The 15,705-nt window shown below is 44.8% G+C and overlaps 1 protein-coding gene across 1 annotated transcript in view; it reads right to left on the bottom strand.

Annotated features, from left to right (window-relative positions):
• Nucleotides 1-494: 494 nt before the first annotated feature.
• Nucleotides 495-15,705, bottom strand: part of NOX5 (NADPH oxidase 5) — a 42,316-nt gene continuing 27,105 nt past the window's right edge. The window contains exons 9-16 of the mRNA XM_015889308.3: nt 15,421-15,572; nt 12,991-13,116; nt 7,227-7,271; nt 6,043-6,167; nt 5,696-5,765; nt 4,759-4,858; nt 4,018-4,184; nt 495-2,567 (exon numbers count right to left, since the gene is read on the bottom strand). Coding sequence (XP_015744794.2) covers nt 2,436-2,567; nt 4,018-4,184; nt 4,759-4,858; nt 5,696-5,765; nt 6,043-6,167; nt 7,227-7,271; nt 12,991-13,116; nt 15,421-15,572 — 917 coding nt within the window. The 3' untranslated portion in view covers nt 495-2,435. The remainder of the gene's footprint in view (nt 2,568-4,017; nt 4,185-4,758; nt 4,859-5,695; nt 5,766-6,042; nt 6,168-7,226; nt 7,272-12,990; nt 13,117-15,420; nt 15,573-15,705) is intronic.

The following is a 15,705-nucleotide window of genomic DNA, read 5'->3' as shown; positions in this document are numbered from 1 at the left end:
ATTTCTAAACCCTTTGTTAATTCATTTGTATTTTACTTTTTACTCCCTCCTTGTCTTCTTCATTGTTTGTTTATATATTTTTAATGTTCAATTGAAAAAAGAGTTTTGAGATTTGAATTTCATTTCAAATAAACATTATTTATGTTGGAGCTCCCTCTTCTGGTTAAAAGAAAAAAAAGGGAAGGGAAGGGAAGGGAAGGGAAGGGAAGGGAAGGGAAGGGAAGGGAAGGGAAGGGAAGGGAAGGAAAAAAACCCAGTTCAAATTGGTTCAAATGAGATAAACAACATACATCTATTTGAAGCAAGCAAAACAATAATATCCAGAGACAAGTATCTCCAGACTAGTAACATTCATAGCTAAACTGTTGCAGGCTTTCCCTTTTCAGGTTAGGCAGTGTGATGGAGAAATGATGAATTAAAGCTGCACACTCTTCTCCCCCTCCCTCACAGCTAAAACAATGGGAAAGCCCCCCCCCCCGTCCACCTGAAGTTCATCGAGGGAGCAGCCATAACCAGGAAGCGCTGTGAACAAGGTGTGAGACCACCAGCATCCCACTGTCAGTCAAGGGCCCGCACCCCTCTTTAAGAAAGGAAAACACCGCACTTCGAAACTGCATCACTTAGCGATGGCAATCCCATCCCAATCGCGGTCATAACCCGAGGACTATCTGTATTCTTTGGTTTAGGGGGGAATGCAGGGGGATTTGTCTGGGATAGGGAAGGTCAGCTTGGGTCTGATGGGATTAGGCAAAGAGATTAACTGGCTTTGGCCCTGGTCGTATCCAAAAGCTGTGCGGGAGAAGGGTGCAGACTCCATTTCGTTTGTTAGGTTTATTTTCTCCGCTACAAATGCTGCATTCAGAGGATCGGCAGAGTTGTGAGCGGACCTAATCCCAGACACCCCTCTGAGCAAGCGCCTGCAGCCATACGTGTCTGCCGAACACAGGAGCTTCTCTCCTCTGCTTAGTCTTCTCTGCTCTGGTGGAAGGCAGAGAAAGGAAGGGTCACTTTCCCTGCCTGTCCTTCCTCTAAGTCCTTAGCCCTTGCAACATCCCTGCAGCTGTGTGAGGGGGCTGAGGGTGTCTGCCTGAAACTTTGCAAGACTTCCCTGGAAGACAAGGCTTCCTTCGGTTTCCCACCAACGTATCCTGTTGATAAAGCGACTGCCCTGAGAACAAGGAGAAAGCCAGGTATTTTACTGATGCAAACGTTGACGCGGAGGGGAGAGAAAGGCCTCCTCTATAAAAAACTTTTGGCCTGAGAAAGGAGGAACCGAACCTATCCATGCTCCCCATGGATAGTACAAGTACCCAACTTGTCTTTAAATAGAAAATTATTTTTCCAACCAAACTCTTTTTCTTAATTCGTAAACTGGCCAGACTAAATACAAACTATTCAAGAGTTTGTGGAAATGCTGAACTGTATTTTTTTTTCCTAACTGCCTTCAAAAGCTGATACCTAAGAAGACCTGGCAGACAGATTTTCGTTTTGTTTTTTCCTTTTGAGGGAAGTGTGTGTGTGTGGAATATATATTTTCTCTCTCAGAGAAGAATCCTAAGAACGGACCAACTGAAAGAGCTCAAATTTTGGGAGCCCCCTGGACATGTCCACATGTCCGCAGCTGTGTCCCCAGGGAGGCAGCGGCAGAATAGCACTGTGGGAGGCTGGGTAGGGGCAGAGAATGGGCTCTGGCCCTGTCAGCCAGAAACACCCAACAAGCACCCCTCTCTTTAACATCCAGGACTGGTTACCTGAATTCCCTTCAAGCCAATGGGTGATAAATTGGGATATGCAGTGCTTTGAGTTTCAACATCTTCCAAGGGCAGTCTCAAAGTGCATAAAACTGGGGCTTTGTCACTTTCTTGCTAAAGCAGTGCATGTCCCTAGTGACATTGCTTGCAGATTTTGCACACCTTAAAGCTGCCCTTGGAAGGTGTTGAAATAAAGGGGGAAACGCTAATGCTGGTACAGCTAACAGCATCCTAAACTTCCCTCCCTGATGGCCCTGGAATGAGAGGAAAGCCGCATCATGGTGACACGAGGGAAACAATTTCCAGGGAGTGTTTATGGTTAAGAGCTAGTGGAGAAAGAACCTCAGGGAAGATTTTATGCAGTCTTCATTATTTTGATGCATTGCCGATTGTTGATCACGCTTTAAGGTTTTTGTTACTACTATTCCACTTTTATTTTTATCTGTGCTTTACTTGCTGCCTTGGGTGGACTTGGTTCACAAAAGGAGGCTTGTATTAAATAAGCAAGCAAGCAGAGATTCCCACCAGCTCCATGGAAAATCTTGTACATATCTTCATAAAAATAATAACAAGGGACACGTGTTTCCTAGTGCTTTTAAAAAGACAATAGCATTCTTGAGTTCATTAAAACCAAACCAATCACGGCCATGTCGACAGAGGGGAAAAAGATCCAACGTCTTGCAGCTAGAAGTGTTCCTTGAAGAAGGGGAAGCTGAACTGCTCACAGTGAGCTTTGACCACCTTGGCAAGGGCTGGAGAGCCACAAAAGAAGATCTGGACTTTTCCTTTGTCTTCTTTATAAATTTTCTGAAAGAGCTGGGAAAGAGAGAAGACGTTATCAGCAACTGAAATGCATTGTCTCTTTCTGCCTTAGTTTTGATAGCAATCGTCACATTGCTCTACAGCGTTCTAATTGACCTCTAAGCCTGTGTGTGTGTATCTGATCTGGAACTGGTATGTCTTGGGAAAGCAACTCCATCTGAAACACTTTTCTGATTAAACCTTCTACCAGCCATTATTCCACCTTGCCAGGACAGAGCTTGAGTTTGTTGATCCTCGTTCCAAGCTCTGACTCAGCTGAGCTGATGCACGAGAGCAGAGCAGAATGGCTTCCACTGAGAACGTTCAGTTCCATTCTCCGTGGCCTTATCTAGCAGTCATATGTGGATGTTAAAAACCTTCCATAGTCTTTATGAACTGAATGTATGGTAAAATAATAAAGATCCATAAGAATGGTTAATTACAGATGAGAAATGTGCTTGGCCTACACTCGTCCTTTCCTGAGATGACCTAACCTCTGTATTGTTCAAAAACATGTGTCAGAGATTTCATACAAGGAAAAGAGGCCCTCAGAGAGCCTGGAGGTGACTTGCCAGATGAGGCTGTCAGCCATCTATAGCTGAGCTGCACAACTCCAGATAGCCACTAGATGGCAGCAAAGGGATACAGAAACTCTGTGATGCCCTGTTGTGATTGTTTTGCAGCCTATGTACGGCAGCCATTTTGAACAATGTTTTGTGACTGGCTACGATTGCCTACCATGGCAATCATTTTGAGGGAATGTCCACAATATGTTGTCATGCTCCAAATGTGGCCACTGCCCCAAAAGGATAGCCTTCCACTCGGCAACAGCAAAGGAAGAAGAATTTAAAGATGCCACCTGATGTTGTACACAAAAGGGTCTGATACATTTTAAGAGGTTGGCTAAGTCAGGAGCAAGCTAGGAATCTGCTAAGATTCAGGATAGACTTTTAGCTCCCCAGCAGCCCAGGATTCCAGCGTCGCCCCTCCTTCTCATAGCATCTTGTGTGGGGAGGAGACAAAAATCCAGTTAGCCTACGCAACACCATCTGAAACTAGGACTGACCTGTCCCTGTCCTTGGACCGTGGGTAACAAATGGCATGGGAGGAAACAGCTAGGGAGGAGCTGGGGCCAGATGTGCAAGTCTCACTATCTTGCTGATTGTTATACCACTTTTTCTTACTGCTTCTCAAGGATATAAAAGATGCTTGCGGTTGCTATATTGGTTGGGAAGACTGTATTTGTCTTGCCCCAGCACTGCTTGTCATTAAAAGTTTTGTCCAAGCATCCAGGGAGTGGTCTCTGTCCATAAGCCAACTGCAGGAAAGAATTTCTGTAACATGTGAGATACTAGCTTGGAATCTGGACTGAACTAGGAAACGAATCCCCTCACCATGGCCGTACTATAAGCAAACATATGTTGAGAATACATGTTTTTAGGTGTGGTTTAGAGGAAAAACCTACCTGTTTCCAGTCTGGCCGCCCAGGCTTTGTTCTTGTCCTGAGGCCTGTAATTGAGTCTTTCTTCTCCTTTTTTGCAAGCAGATCTAAGGCCATTTGCAGGCCAACAGCCTTCATGTCACTCTTGTTAAGTGCTGAGGTCATGTACAAATGCATCTCCAGGAATCGGGCTAGGAATTGGAGAACCCAGGTGGATTTAGTGGACTATATCATGCCCCCCCCCCTTTCTAGTACCTCTGCTGTCAACATTCATGAGAACATGTATCAGCAAGACTGTGTATAGAACTTCTTTATCTAATGGGCAGACTTGATTGGGGCAAGATCTCCATTTGTGTGGAAAAGCTCGGGGGGGCGGTGTGCACATGCATGGAAAAGCATCTTTGCTGAAATCAAGGATGACAAGAATGACTACATGGAGAGGAGGGGTGTCTGCATAGGTTGGTCATCAGTCTCTCACCCCCCTCGTTTGATATTCCTGGTAAAGTTCAAAAAGGGAAGGCTTGGTTAAAGGGGCGGGGAGGATATTCCACCCATTGAGCCTGCTCAGAATTCATCATTCATCATCATCATCTCACGGCAAGAGAAAACAGAATAAAACTGTTTCTGGGTGGATTTTGTCAAAACTTCCAATCAATATCACTACCCCAATTTTGTCCAGTCTGGAGAAGACAATCTGGTTTAGAAATACAAAATACTCAGTTTGAGATAGGGTTGAATGAAGATCAGGAGGAACCAGGTACCTACCCTCTGGTTCTTCACTGGCTTGCATGACTTCCAGTTGGGTAAGCAGGCTGACAAACCACTCAAAGGATTTTTGGTCTCGATTGATCCAAACAAAGTCTACCTGGAGAAAACAAAGTACAGGTAGTCCTTGTTTAACGACTGCCTCATTTAGTGACTGTTTGCAGTTACAACAGTGATGCAAAAGTAACTTTATGACCAATCCTTGGATTTACAACCTTCGCAGGTCTGTAAAGCAAGGGAAAGCTGAAATCAGATCATAAGCACAGGTGCAATTCCACTTAGCAACCGCTTCACTTAACAACCAAGTTGCTGGTCCCAATTGTGGTTGCTAAATGAGGACTACCTGTATTTATTTATTTACAAATCTATATACTACCTTATAAAAATGTGTTCGTAGGCCAACTTTCAAACCATTTTTTAAAAAATGAAACAGTGGTCACAATCAATTAAAACTATTAGAGCAGCCACTAGATAGTAGAGATAAAGTTTTTTTAAAAATCACTGCCCTGTAGCTAAAAAGCCCTACAAGCCTAGGAAGAGTAGAAAGATCTTCAACGGGCACCAAAAAGTCCACAAAGTAGAGGCCAGGCAGGGAGGATTTTCTAGATTCTAGATCAGTGTTTCTCAACCTTGGCACCTTTAAGACGAGTGGGACTTCAACTCCCAGAATTCCCCAGCCAGCATGGCTGGCTGGGGAATTCTGGGAGTTGAAGTCCACTCATCTTAAAGGTACAAGGTTGAGAAACACTGATCTAGGGGCTAGTCCTGGAAAGCTTGTCAACCCTCACCTGGAAAAGATCAGGGCCCCCAATGGTGATTTTAGGGTTCTGACAAGGATATTTTGGAAGCAGCATTCCTTCAGGCACGGTGGCTTCAAGGGTTTTAGAAATAAAAATATTACTTTGGGGGAATTCCAAGCTGCAGCTGGGCATCTCACCTTCTGCAGTTTCATGTTCTCACCCAAAGAATTACTGTGGCTCCAGGAGGCTTGTTTTCGCATACGATGCCTGGGAAGAGAAATGGGCAGAGTCAATAAATGCTTTCGACATCTTTTGTTCAGCTGCCATTAAATGCCTGTTTACTTACTAGTCTGAGAGTTTGATCGCAATCTTTTAAAAGTGCCGCTATTTTTAAATTATATGAAGCATGTTTGGAAAAGCAGCAGGCAAGCTTTCAATTAGAAGGGAAGCTAACCAAAACAAAGACCTCATGTGAAAACTATGGAAAGAACATCTTGGTACCGCGTGTTGCTAGACTTTGGGCCCCAATCTCATGCCGACCAACCTGAACATGATGCTTTGTAAAATGGAGGCAAAAGGGGTGATACCAATCCCTGCTGCAATCAACACTGCGTGTTCTGAAGTGAAGATCCTTCGTGTGGAAGTGCCGTAGGGACCATCAACGTAACACTGAGGAGAGGGGAAGAAAGGATGCCGGGTGCTTTGACCCCGTTCTTGGCAAAGGTGAGTTGTTTCCTTCCAGCTTATCCTTGAAGCCAGAGTCTTCTGAATCTAGGCCAGACTGTCATAGGGTTATGCCCACTACCAGACTTTTTAATGCTCATCTGGAGACGTAGATTTCCCCTCTGCTGTTTGTCTGTGTCATATTCTTCAGTTCATGACTGGTCAAGCAGGCATGACAAAATCACAGGACTCTCCACATCCAACTGATTTGACAAGGATGATATCACTGAAAAGTTGGTTTCCCATTAGAAACTCAAACAGAGGGGGAAACCAATTCCCATTGTTCAGCCAAACCAGCTGTGACCTCTCACTGGCCAGACAACTGTTTTCATTGCAGAGTCTGGCTTTTGACTATGAAATGTCGTTGTGTAGATTATCCTGGTAGCAGGATAGAAACAAACTGATGAAATACCATGGAAATAATGTCCTTGGCACACTGCAGTTGCTGTGGTAGTCACCTGTCTTCAGTAGATCTCTTCCATGGGATTTCAACAGCTGCTCACACCAGCCACACTATGCTCCACTGAGTCACAGAACATGTCTAGATTAAGGCAAAGGAATATCATGCTGTTCGATTCAGGAAAAGGGACATGTTTCCTAGTCCTCAGCATTACATCCCTTGCAAAGAGTTTGCAGCCTTTTGCAAAGGAGCTTGAACATTTGCAAAAAGTATGTATGGTAGTATCTTTTTAACAGGACAAACGTTGCAGGAAAATACAACCTTCCACCAGTTCTGTTCTTTCCCAAGCATTGAAGGGGCTGGGCTGCCTCTTCCCATTTCAAATCCCACCTCTCTCCCTCACAGATGCCTACAGGTCCTCTCCCCTAACCTTGCTCCTTTTGAATTCTGTGCACTGCAGCAGCAACCCAAATGCCCTGAACCTCCTCCTGGTGCACAATTGTCCTTTGTTCCTCACCAAGCCATCAAACGGAGAATGCAAACTCTGGGACAGAGAGAATTCTACCAGTGCTTAATGAGTGAAAGAATATCAACGAGCAGCTTACCTTGATATTACAGAATCTATGATTCTTGGTAGGCCTGCCAGAAATCTGATAAAAAGATTATTGTGTTAGTAAAAGATCTTATATGTATTGGGTAGAAGGCAAGTTGATGCCCTTTAAATCTTTGGGGCTTCAGCTTCTATTTTGAGCATAGATACGTGTGTGTGTGTGTGTGTGTGTGCACATGTGCATAGATAGTCATACAACCAGTAATTTAAGTTTTACAAGAAACAAGGAAAACAAGTGCAGAAACACAAAGATTTTCTGGGTTCATCAAGTAGATGTTCTAACCCACAGGTATGAGGACCAGAGCAATAGGTCGTTCTGGGTTTTTTTTAGATCCATAGACAGTCGAAGTTAGTCAGTGTCTAAAACACAATTAAATACAATTAAATATTATTAGGATGGCTACCAGCAAGTGAGATCCAACTGGTTGAGTATTTGACACAAAGGTACATCTATTTATGCACTAACCACTTACTTACAGGTCCTTGTACCCAACTTCATAAGACAGAATGTCTGCTTGGTTCCAGCAGAGAGGGCGTGCTCCAGGTCCCTTCCACCAAACAGTGCCATCTTGTGGGACCCAGGAGTTGTGCCTTCTCTGTGGCAGCCCCTTCCCTGTAGAACAGTATCCCTCTGGACATCTGGATGGCCCCGACCCCGTTAGCCTTTCCTAAGGCTCTGAAGACCTAGCTGGAGGTTTGGCAGGCTCTGCGGCGGATCCAGTTTTTGTGATTTGTTTTATTATTTATTGTTTTAACTTTGGGCATCTTGGATTTTATGCTATGGTGGTTGTTTTAATCCTTGTACACTGCCCAGAGTCACTGTTGTGTGATGGGTGGCCATATAAATTGTATTTAAATAAATTATATATAAATAAATAAATATTAATGTTTAGGTTTCAGAACATTCTGCAGCTAAAATGCTTCGATCAGGTAGAAACGGGAGTCGTGCCAACTCCCCTAATCTGGTATCTCTCCAGATGCATTGGGCTAATCCCCAGCCAGCAGGGGAGGTTTTAGAAATGGAGGATCAAAACAGAGCTCAGGATAGGAAGGATTAGAAAACAGGATTGTAGAAAAGAAAATATCGATTTACAGATAATGAATTAGCTTGTGTGAGATCCTGTTCCAGCTATTGGAAGCAGAGAAACTCTTTGTGATCTGGGCCTTCATATCTAAAAATGCAAAGCAAAAACAGCTGTAGGAGGCAAAATTAATTTGATAGCACCTTTTCAGAGTACCAAATTTGATCAAAAGGCTTAGGACTTTCATGAACTACAGCTCACCTCATCAGATGCGTGGAGTGGCTAAGCTGAGGTAGGATTTAAATTAAGATGAAAGTGTAGGGAGACAGAGAGTTTAGGCAGATGCAGATTACATGTGAAACGGATTGCCTTATCAATTAACAAATGATGATTGTAATCCTACCCCAGTTTAGCCGCTCCATGCATCTAATGAAGTGAGCTGTAGCTCACACAAACTTATGCCTATTAATTGTTAGTCTGAAAAGATGCTACCAGAGTCCTTCTGAGTTTTGGCTAACAAAGACTAACGTGGCTTCCTATAAGTTTGCTAAAATGGGTGCAGATCAAGCTTGAATTAACTCTCTCAGCTGTGACAAAATCAGGGTCCTAGAACTTTTTCCTCTCAGACTTTTGTCAGATTCTTCAATATGGCCCTCAGCCTTCCTTGTGCTATTCTAATTTACACCCAGTTCATAGGCTGGGCATTTTTTTGTTCTGTAGCCAGGAGTCAACCCGGACTCAAAGGCAAAAAGAAAAAGAAGAAAAGCACAATCACACACTATACTAATGAGGGAACAAAGAGAATCATAGCTTAGGACATTGTTGTGGATATATAGGGAATTTCAACGGAGCTAAGAGTTACAGGCAAAGAAATGGGAGATGGCTAACCACTAAGAGGTGAACTAACAAGTAGGAAATACTTGCAAAAAGAAAGGGGTTTTTTGGTCTTACAAGGGAAACTAAATGCAACAAAAAGGGCCATTTTGGCCAAGTCAAGGAAGAAAAAGGAAGGAGCAGCTAGGAAAGAAGGAGAATCTTTCTTCCACCAGGAGAAGAGGATAGGATACTGACAGCAGGTGCAAGCAGAGCTCCAACTCCCATTCTTCTCTTCTCTCCAGAACAGTTGCCAAAAGAAGAGCGTGACAACACAAGGCATGGAAAGAGATGGCCAGGGGGCACATGGCTTCCATGAACAAGTTTGAGTCTCCAGGACCACATCAATTACAGTACATCACCGGTGTGTGTGTGTGTGTGATGCCATCTTTAAGACCATTTCTTTGACCTTTAAAGAAATTATGGAGGACAGGTACAGTGCCAGAGGATTAGAAAAAAGAAAATGTTTCAATCTTAAGGGAGGAAAAAGAGGACTTGTCTTATTACAAATGAGTAGGATACATCCATACCAATCAAAATTCTGGAACAGTTTATTAAGTGGTCAGTTTATGAGCACTTAGAGAAGAATGCACTTCTTTGCAAAAGCCAGCATAGGGTTCCAAAGAACATACCATGACAAACCAATGAGCTCTCCTTTCGTAGAGGGACCAGTTTATGTGACCATGGAAATGTGGTGGACATAGTGTATTTTGATCAGCAAAAAAAAATAAAAATAAAAAATCAATACTCTCACATGAGAATCTAAAATAGCAAAGGTGAGCTGACCGTGCTACTATTAGAGGGATCTAGACCAGACTGAACAATTATACCAAGTGTGTACATCAATGGCTCCACATCAAGCCAGAAGAAAGTATCAACTGGTGTAGCACAAAGCTTTCTTCTGGGTCCTGTGCTATTCAACATATTTATGCATGACTTTTACGAGAAGATACAAAATATGACTATCAAATTTACCCATGGTAGAAAGATTGCAAAGACTGTAAAGAATAGCATTAAGATTCAGGAAGATCCTGACAACCTGAAATAATAGGCAGAAACCAGGAAGAACACTTTCCACATGCAAATGCAAATTCCTATAGGTAGAAAAAAACTCAAGGGCGTGTGTCTAAAATGGGGTGTGGAGGGGGGGAGGGAGAAAGACCACACTGAGGAGCAGTGCATGGAAAAAGGGCCTGGGTCTCTTGGTAGGTCATGAGTCAAGAGCTGGAAAAAGAAAGCAAATCCAATCTTAAGTTGCATCAGCAGAAGTGCAGAGTGCAGACCAAGAGAAGCCGTCATTCCTGTCACTGCTGCATTGGTTAAACTGGACCTAGAATAGTGTCTCATTCTGGGTGCTGCTTTTAGAGAGGACATTGAGAATTGGATCACGTCTTGAGGAGAAACCAGGGGGCCTAGAAGGAAAAGCATGAGGCACATGGAGAAGAGAGGGAAAAGAGAGAGCGGATCATTCTTTTGCAGTATGTGCAGGGGTATCATCAAAAAAGTTAATATGGCAGCCACAAAAAACTGCACACATAAAATGGGCAGAGCTTCAATCACACCATTGTGGGTGCCATCTTGACTTTTTTTACTATATAGTACACTGCAATACCCCTGAGTATCTGAAAGGCTGTTCCTGTAGGGAGATCGGGTAGAAGTCATGGCCCAGGCTCAGGACTCAGATTTTGAATCTGAATCTGGCCCGGAAGAAACTGCTCCAGCTGAGCCTGGGGAACGTCAGCCTCAGGAGAGACAAAGCCAGGAACCATGTGCAGCTGATCCAAGACAGGCACCACCCGAGCAGCTGGAGAAGTCAGATGAGGATGACGAAGGCCTTTCAACCCTTGCACCCGGCGAGCAGGGAAGAGAGCAGAGCAGAGTCCTTGCCAAGCAAGGGAGAAAATCTCCCGATTAGTGATGGCTGGCTGCAACCTTACTTAAGTAGCAGCTCTTTGCTGGAAACAATGTCTGACCTCTGGCAAATTCTGTTCGTGTTTGAAACCTTGAACCTCTGACCTCTGGATTGGCTGATAACTCTGACCTGGCTCTCAGAACCCTGGATTTGGACTACTCTTCCAGGTGTTCCTATTTAGTAACCAAATTCTTCAGGCCAGCCTCAATGTTGTTTACATTCCTTTGTTTGCTGTTATCTCTTCAGCCTTGGAGTAAAATTGCTAAACTCCATGGTTTAGTTGTGTGAGTGTGTGTGGTTGAAACCTGAAGCAGGACAGTAGGATTGTTGAAGACATGTTCCAGAAAACAGGACAAGAAAGAGTGGATTTAAGTTGCACAGAAATAGATCTCACTTGGACATCAAGAAGAGATTCCTAATAATAAGGACTGTTCAGTAATGGAACAGTTGGTCTCAGGACACAATAGATCCTCCTTCACTTCGAGGTTTTAAACAGAAGCTGGATGGTCATTAATCAGGGACACTGTAGTAGTGGATTTCTGGAGTGATGGCTCCCTCCAACCTTTCCATGCTATGATTCTCTATTTGTATAATGTTAAACCATGGTTTAGAACCCACAATGCCCATGTCAATATATTATCACTACTACACTAGCGTCAAACCTTTTGCAGACCATCACCATAATCAAACCAAATCAAATATTTTGCAGTGTCAATACTCTACAAAAACACCAGTATTTCAGTTCAGTGAATGCTGTATTACACAAGATGTGTGCAAAGCTAATTACTTTGGGAATGCAACATCAGATATAATAAGAAAGTAACAGAGGAGGAGGAGGATGAAGAAGAGGAGGAGAATCATGTTTCATACCACTACATCATCTCACTATCACGATTTCCAAGGACCATCAGCAGGCTATAGGCTGTGAACTAATGGCTTAGTGTGAAATGTTGAACAATCAGTGACAAAAGATGTTTAATGCTGCAAGCTGGGAGCTGTGCTTGAAATCTAGACCTTTGTTTTGGGGCCTGAATAAGGTTTTCTTGCTTGCCAGAGAAATCTGATTGCTTCTGATCTGATCTGCTTGGACATTTATCAAGAAAGGAAAGGATTACAAATCCTCAAGTTCTCTCCAAAGAAATCTAAACTCTTAATTTTTCTCAGCTCAGAGAAATAGAAAGGAAGCACTCATATGATAAATGACTTTTTTTCTGACTCTCCTATTGTGAGACTAGGCTGAAGCTGCCATAACCTAAAGGTGAAGCAGACACATAAGCAGAGAGGACAAAAGCCAGGAAACTTATCTATGAGATAAGAAGGAAGCACCTCGTTAAGGAAAAAACAAAGGACCTGAACCAGAAAAAGGAAGTTGGGCCTGAGCACATGGAACCCCTCACCCCAATCCCATCAACTTGTAAATCAACCCAGAAAGGACTTTTGAGGATAAAAGGGGTCCCAAAGCCCACCCACTCTGAGTCCTCTGAGTCACCTTTGGATCCAGACTTAGCGGCTTCCCTCCCTCTAGCTAATGCCTGGCAGCCTAGTTGAGAAGGACGTGGGTAAGCATGGATGAGCGCGCGCGTGTGTGTGTGTGTGTGTGTGTGTATGAGAAAGAGCAAATGTACCTTGCAACCAGTAAAGTTTTGCTGTTACTTTAAATTCACTGGGTCTCCGTGTATTACAAAGAACCTCTTGTGCCTCAGCGTTCAGTTGGAAGTGATTTGTGTGTATCCCCAATTATTTCCCCGCTGTTGACCAGGGCTGTGTGTCTGTCTGCTCCAGCCGCACCTCTCTGGGAAACCCAGGTAGAAAGCAAGGGGGGCTGACAAGATCCGCGTGCCTCCACAGGCTGTGAGTGTGTGGGTGAGTGACCATAAGCCGAACCTGGGAGCAGCGTGTGTAACACTATGAGAAGGTGCACAAGAACTCTCCTCCCTGGCTTATGTGCTCACCTCTTCGGGTTCACCTGTTTCAGTGATGCTGGGATCCTGGATGGGTCTATATGACACTATTTGGATCATCTCGTCCTTGCTTGTAGCCACAGGATGGTCCGAATCAGGGGAGCAAAAGAGGCATTTCTGAAGGAAGAGTTCACAGAGATACCCGGATGAGTTGTAGGACCCCATTAGAGGCTACTGGTGCCTCGGCAGGACCATTTCTATACAGGGGCATCTGTAGCAAGCTGAGATTTCATCACAATAACAACATGTGTTATGACCTCATGACACAAGCTCCCCACTACTGCAGGCCCCCAGATCGCTGTGCCTCCAAAGCAGAGGTAGGCACTGATGGATGGCCTTCTACGAGGCCATCCAGGTGTGATTTCCTGTAGCTCATGAGGTGGGATTTGCTCTCTCAGGCCAATCTCACAGCAAAGCTAGTGAGCAGAGCTGTCCCAACAGCTTTCACGTGGGACAAATCAAGAGCAGCAACTGGGGCTGCGGTTCCTTCTTGGCAGCGTTTCCACTTCCGTCGGCCAGGCCTGCAGGGACCCATCACCCGTGTTCTCCCTAGCACTGGGCCGAAGCACAACTGGCCAACAGGAGTGCTCTTCCTTCACCAGAAACTGTTGTGGCCAGGTTGTCAATTTAACCATCATACGGAAACCAAGCAAATGCCGCCTTGTGCCGCCTTGTCCAGGCGCCCTGCTGTCCACCTGCCTAGCAGCCTCGATGCTGCTTCTCCCTTTTTTGGGGCAGCACTGGGTCACAGGTGGCCACATGCTAATAAGGGACTGCACAAGCCTGATGTGCACCTCCAAAAGCACCAACCAGGTGTTACAAGTCTGGCTAAAGCAACTCCATGGTGATCTTTCCTGAACTTTGGGAGACAGCAAGCAGTGGGGCAACAGCAATAACTAAACTAGCAAGCATGTGAAGAGCAAACAACTTTATCTCCACATGAGAATGAGAGGATGGGGTCAGCCGCTGGGCACGGGCACGTGCATGGAATTGGGAAGCAGTTCATCAGATCAGAGAGGGGCCAGAGCAACCAGAAATAAGAGCAGTTATGTACTAAATCACATTTGACTCAGCAGCCTAGCAAGTCAACGAAAGCCGGAGGTGACATGGGAAGGGATATGTGATGGATGCTGCTGGCAAAGAACAAGAGAGGAAGCTGTGCAGGTCTCTACCGGGGGACTGCACTGTTCGGACTCCCTACCTGTGCTGCATCGCTATCTTCTCCAGGAACCCAAGTTGAGCTCAGCCAACTCAACCAGGGGCCAGTATGTAAACTGGAATGAGGGAATGTGTCTCTGAAGACATTTTTTTTACAAACTTTGAAACCAATAAAGGTTTATTGTTACTCAATCTTCGTGCTCAGTGTTGCTCACTGCATAAGATCAGCTACCTTTCTTGAGACTAGCAGTCACAAGCCATTAATCTGATTGCGTGAGAAAGCGAGGGCCATCTCCTTGAATCCAAGTTCCCATGCGCTACCAGGCTTCACAAGAACGGCGGCAGGCGCCGTGTCAGTGCAGCATCATGAACCCAAATGGCTGTGGAGGGCAGGACCCAGTAGCCAGAAAGGAGGGGACACACGCTGCGGCCAAAAGCAGCCATTAGAAGCTGGGCAAGTCCCAGTCTCTGGCCACATTGCCACCATGGTTACGACCAAAGTGCCAGAAATTGTGCATAAGCAGAGACTGTGTCAGCAGACGAGGGAAGCTCCACTTCCACCAGATCAGTTATGAAGTCAGGCAGCCGCAGGCATGAGAAGGCGGCTGCAGCACCTGCCCTTTAGATCGGTGGGGCTTCTTCCCACCACCGCTGGGTGGAGTGTGGGTGAGCCCTATATTCTGCACACGCACACTTCACAGAAAAGAGGGGCGCTAGGTATGCAGCGTTTCATTGCCTCCATCCTGCAGCTGAGACGCCCCAGCAGGGAACCTCAGAGTCCCGTCTCGGTCTCTCCAACATCCGCAGAGCATCACCCGCTCGGTGTTCCATTCATTGATTCACCCTTTCCAGATGTTTTGCTCAACAACAGGGGCCAATTTCTAAAATGCTTCTATTTTTTTCAACCACTCTGGGCTGCAAAAGATGCCGCTCTGTGGGCAGGATTTTGTTTTTTACTTGATTTCATTTAAATAAGTCTGTGTGAGGCTTAATGTACCTAGTTTGTTTGACTGAAAATAGGCAAAAATTCACGTTCGCCATTTGATATGTTGTTGACATATTTTGGTAATGTAATCTTGGAGATCCCATGGGGCTGCAGAACCAGGCCTGGGATCACACGCAACCTATGAAGTGCAATTCCCAGAATTCCCCCCTAACACCAAGGTGGGAGAAGGTGATCTGTCAAGCTGATCTTAAGATCACCCAGTAACAAGAACTAGAAAAACGCCAGAGTAGAGAGGAAAGGTATTTTAAACTACAAACCTGCACATATTTTGAGAGTCTGTTCTTCTTCCTTGATTTTCTGGTCACTGACAATTCAGGCTGGTCTTCAAAAGGCTCACGATAGTTCCAGAAGTATTCATGTAACCGGTAGGTCCATTGCCCCAGCGATCGTACGTGCAGCCAGATCGTCTCTTTGAAGAGAAGGATATTATCCTTGAATGAAGGCTTCCTGATTGATCTGAGTTAGTAGACTGAAGCACAGCTATCTCAAAGAAAGAAGCAGATTAGTACGAACTGGAACCCATTTTCTGGATGGGACAAGAT

The sequence above is a fragment of the Python bivittatus genome, unplaced genomic scaffold, assembly GCF_059951505.1.
Source record: "Python bivittatus isolate LINGU-HERP-01145 unplaced genomic scaffold, Pbiv_v1 ctg000210_np1212, whole genome shotgun sequence".
Taxonomy (NCBI): domain Eukaryota; kingdom Metazoa; phylum Chordata; class Lepidosauria; order Squamata; family Pythonidae; genus Python; species Python bivittatus.
The sequence above is the reverse complement of the archived record's forward strand: the minus strand, read 5'-3'. Positions and strand labels throughout refer to the sequence as shown.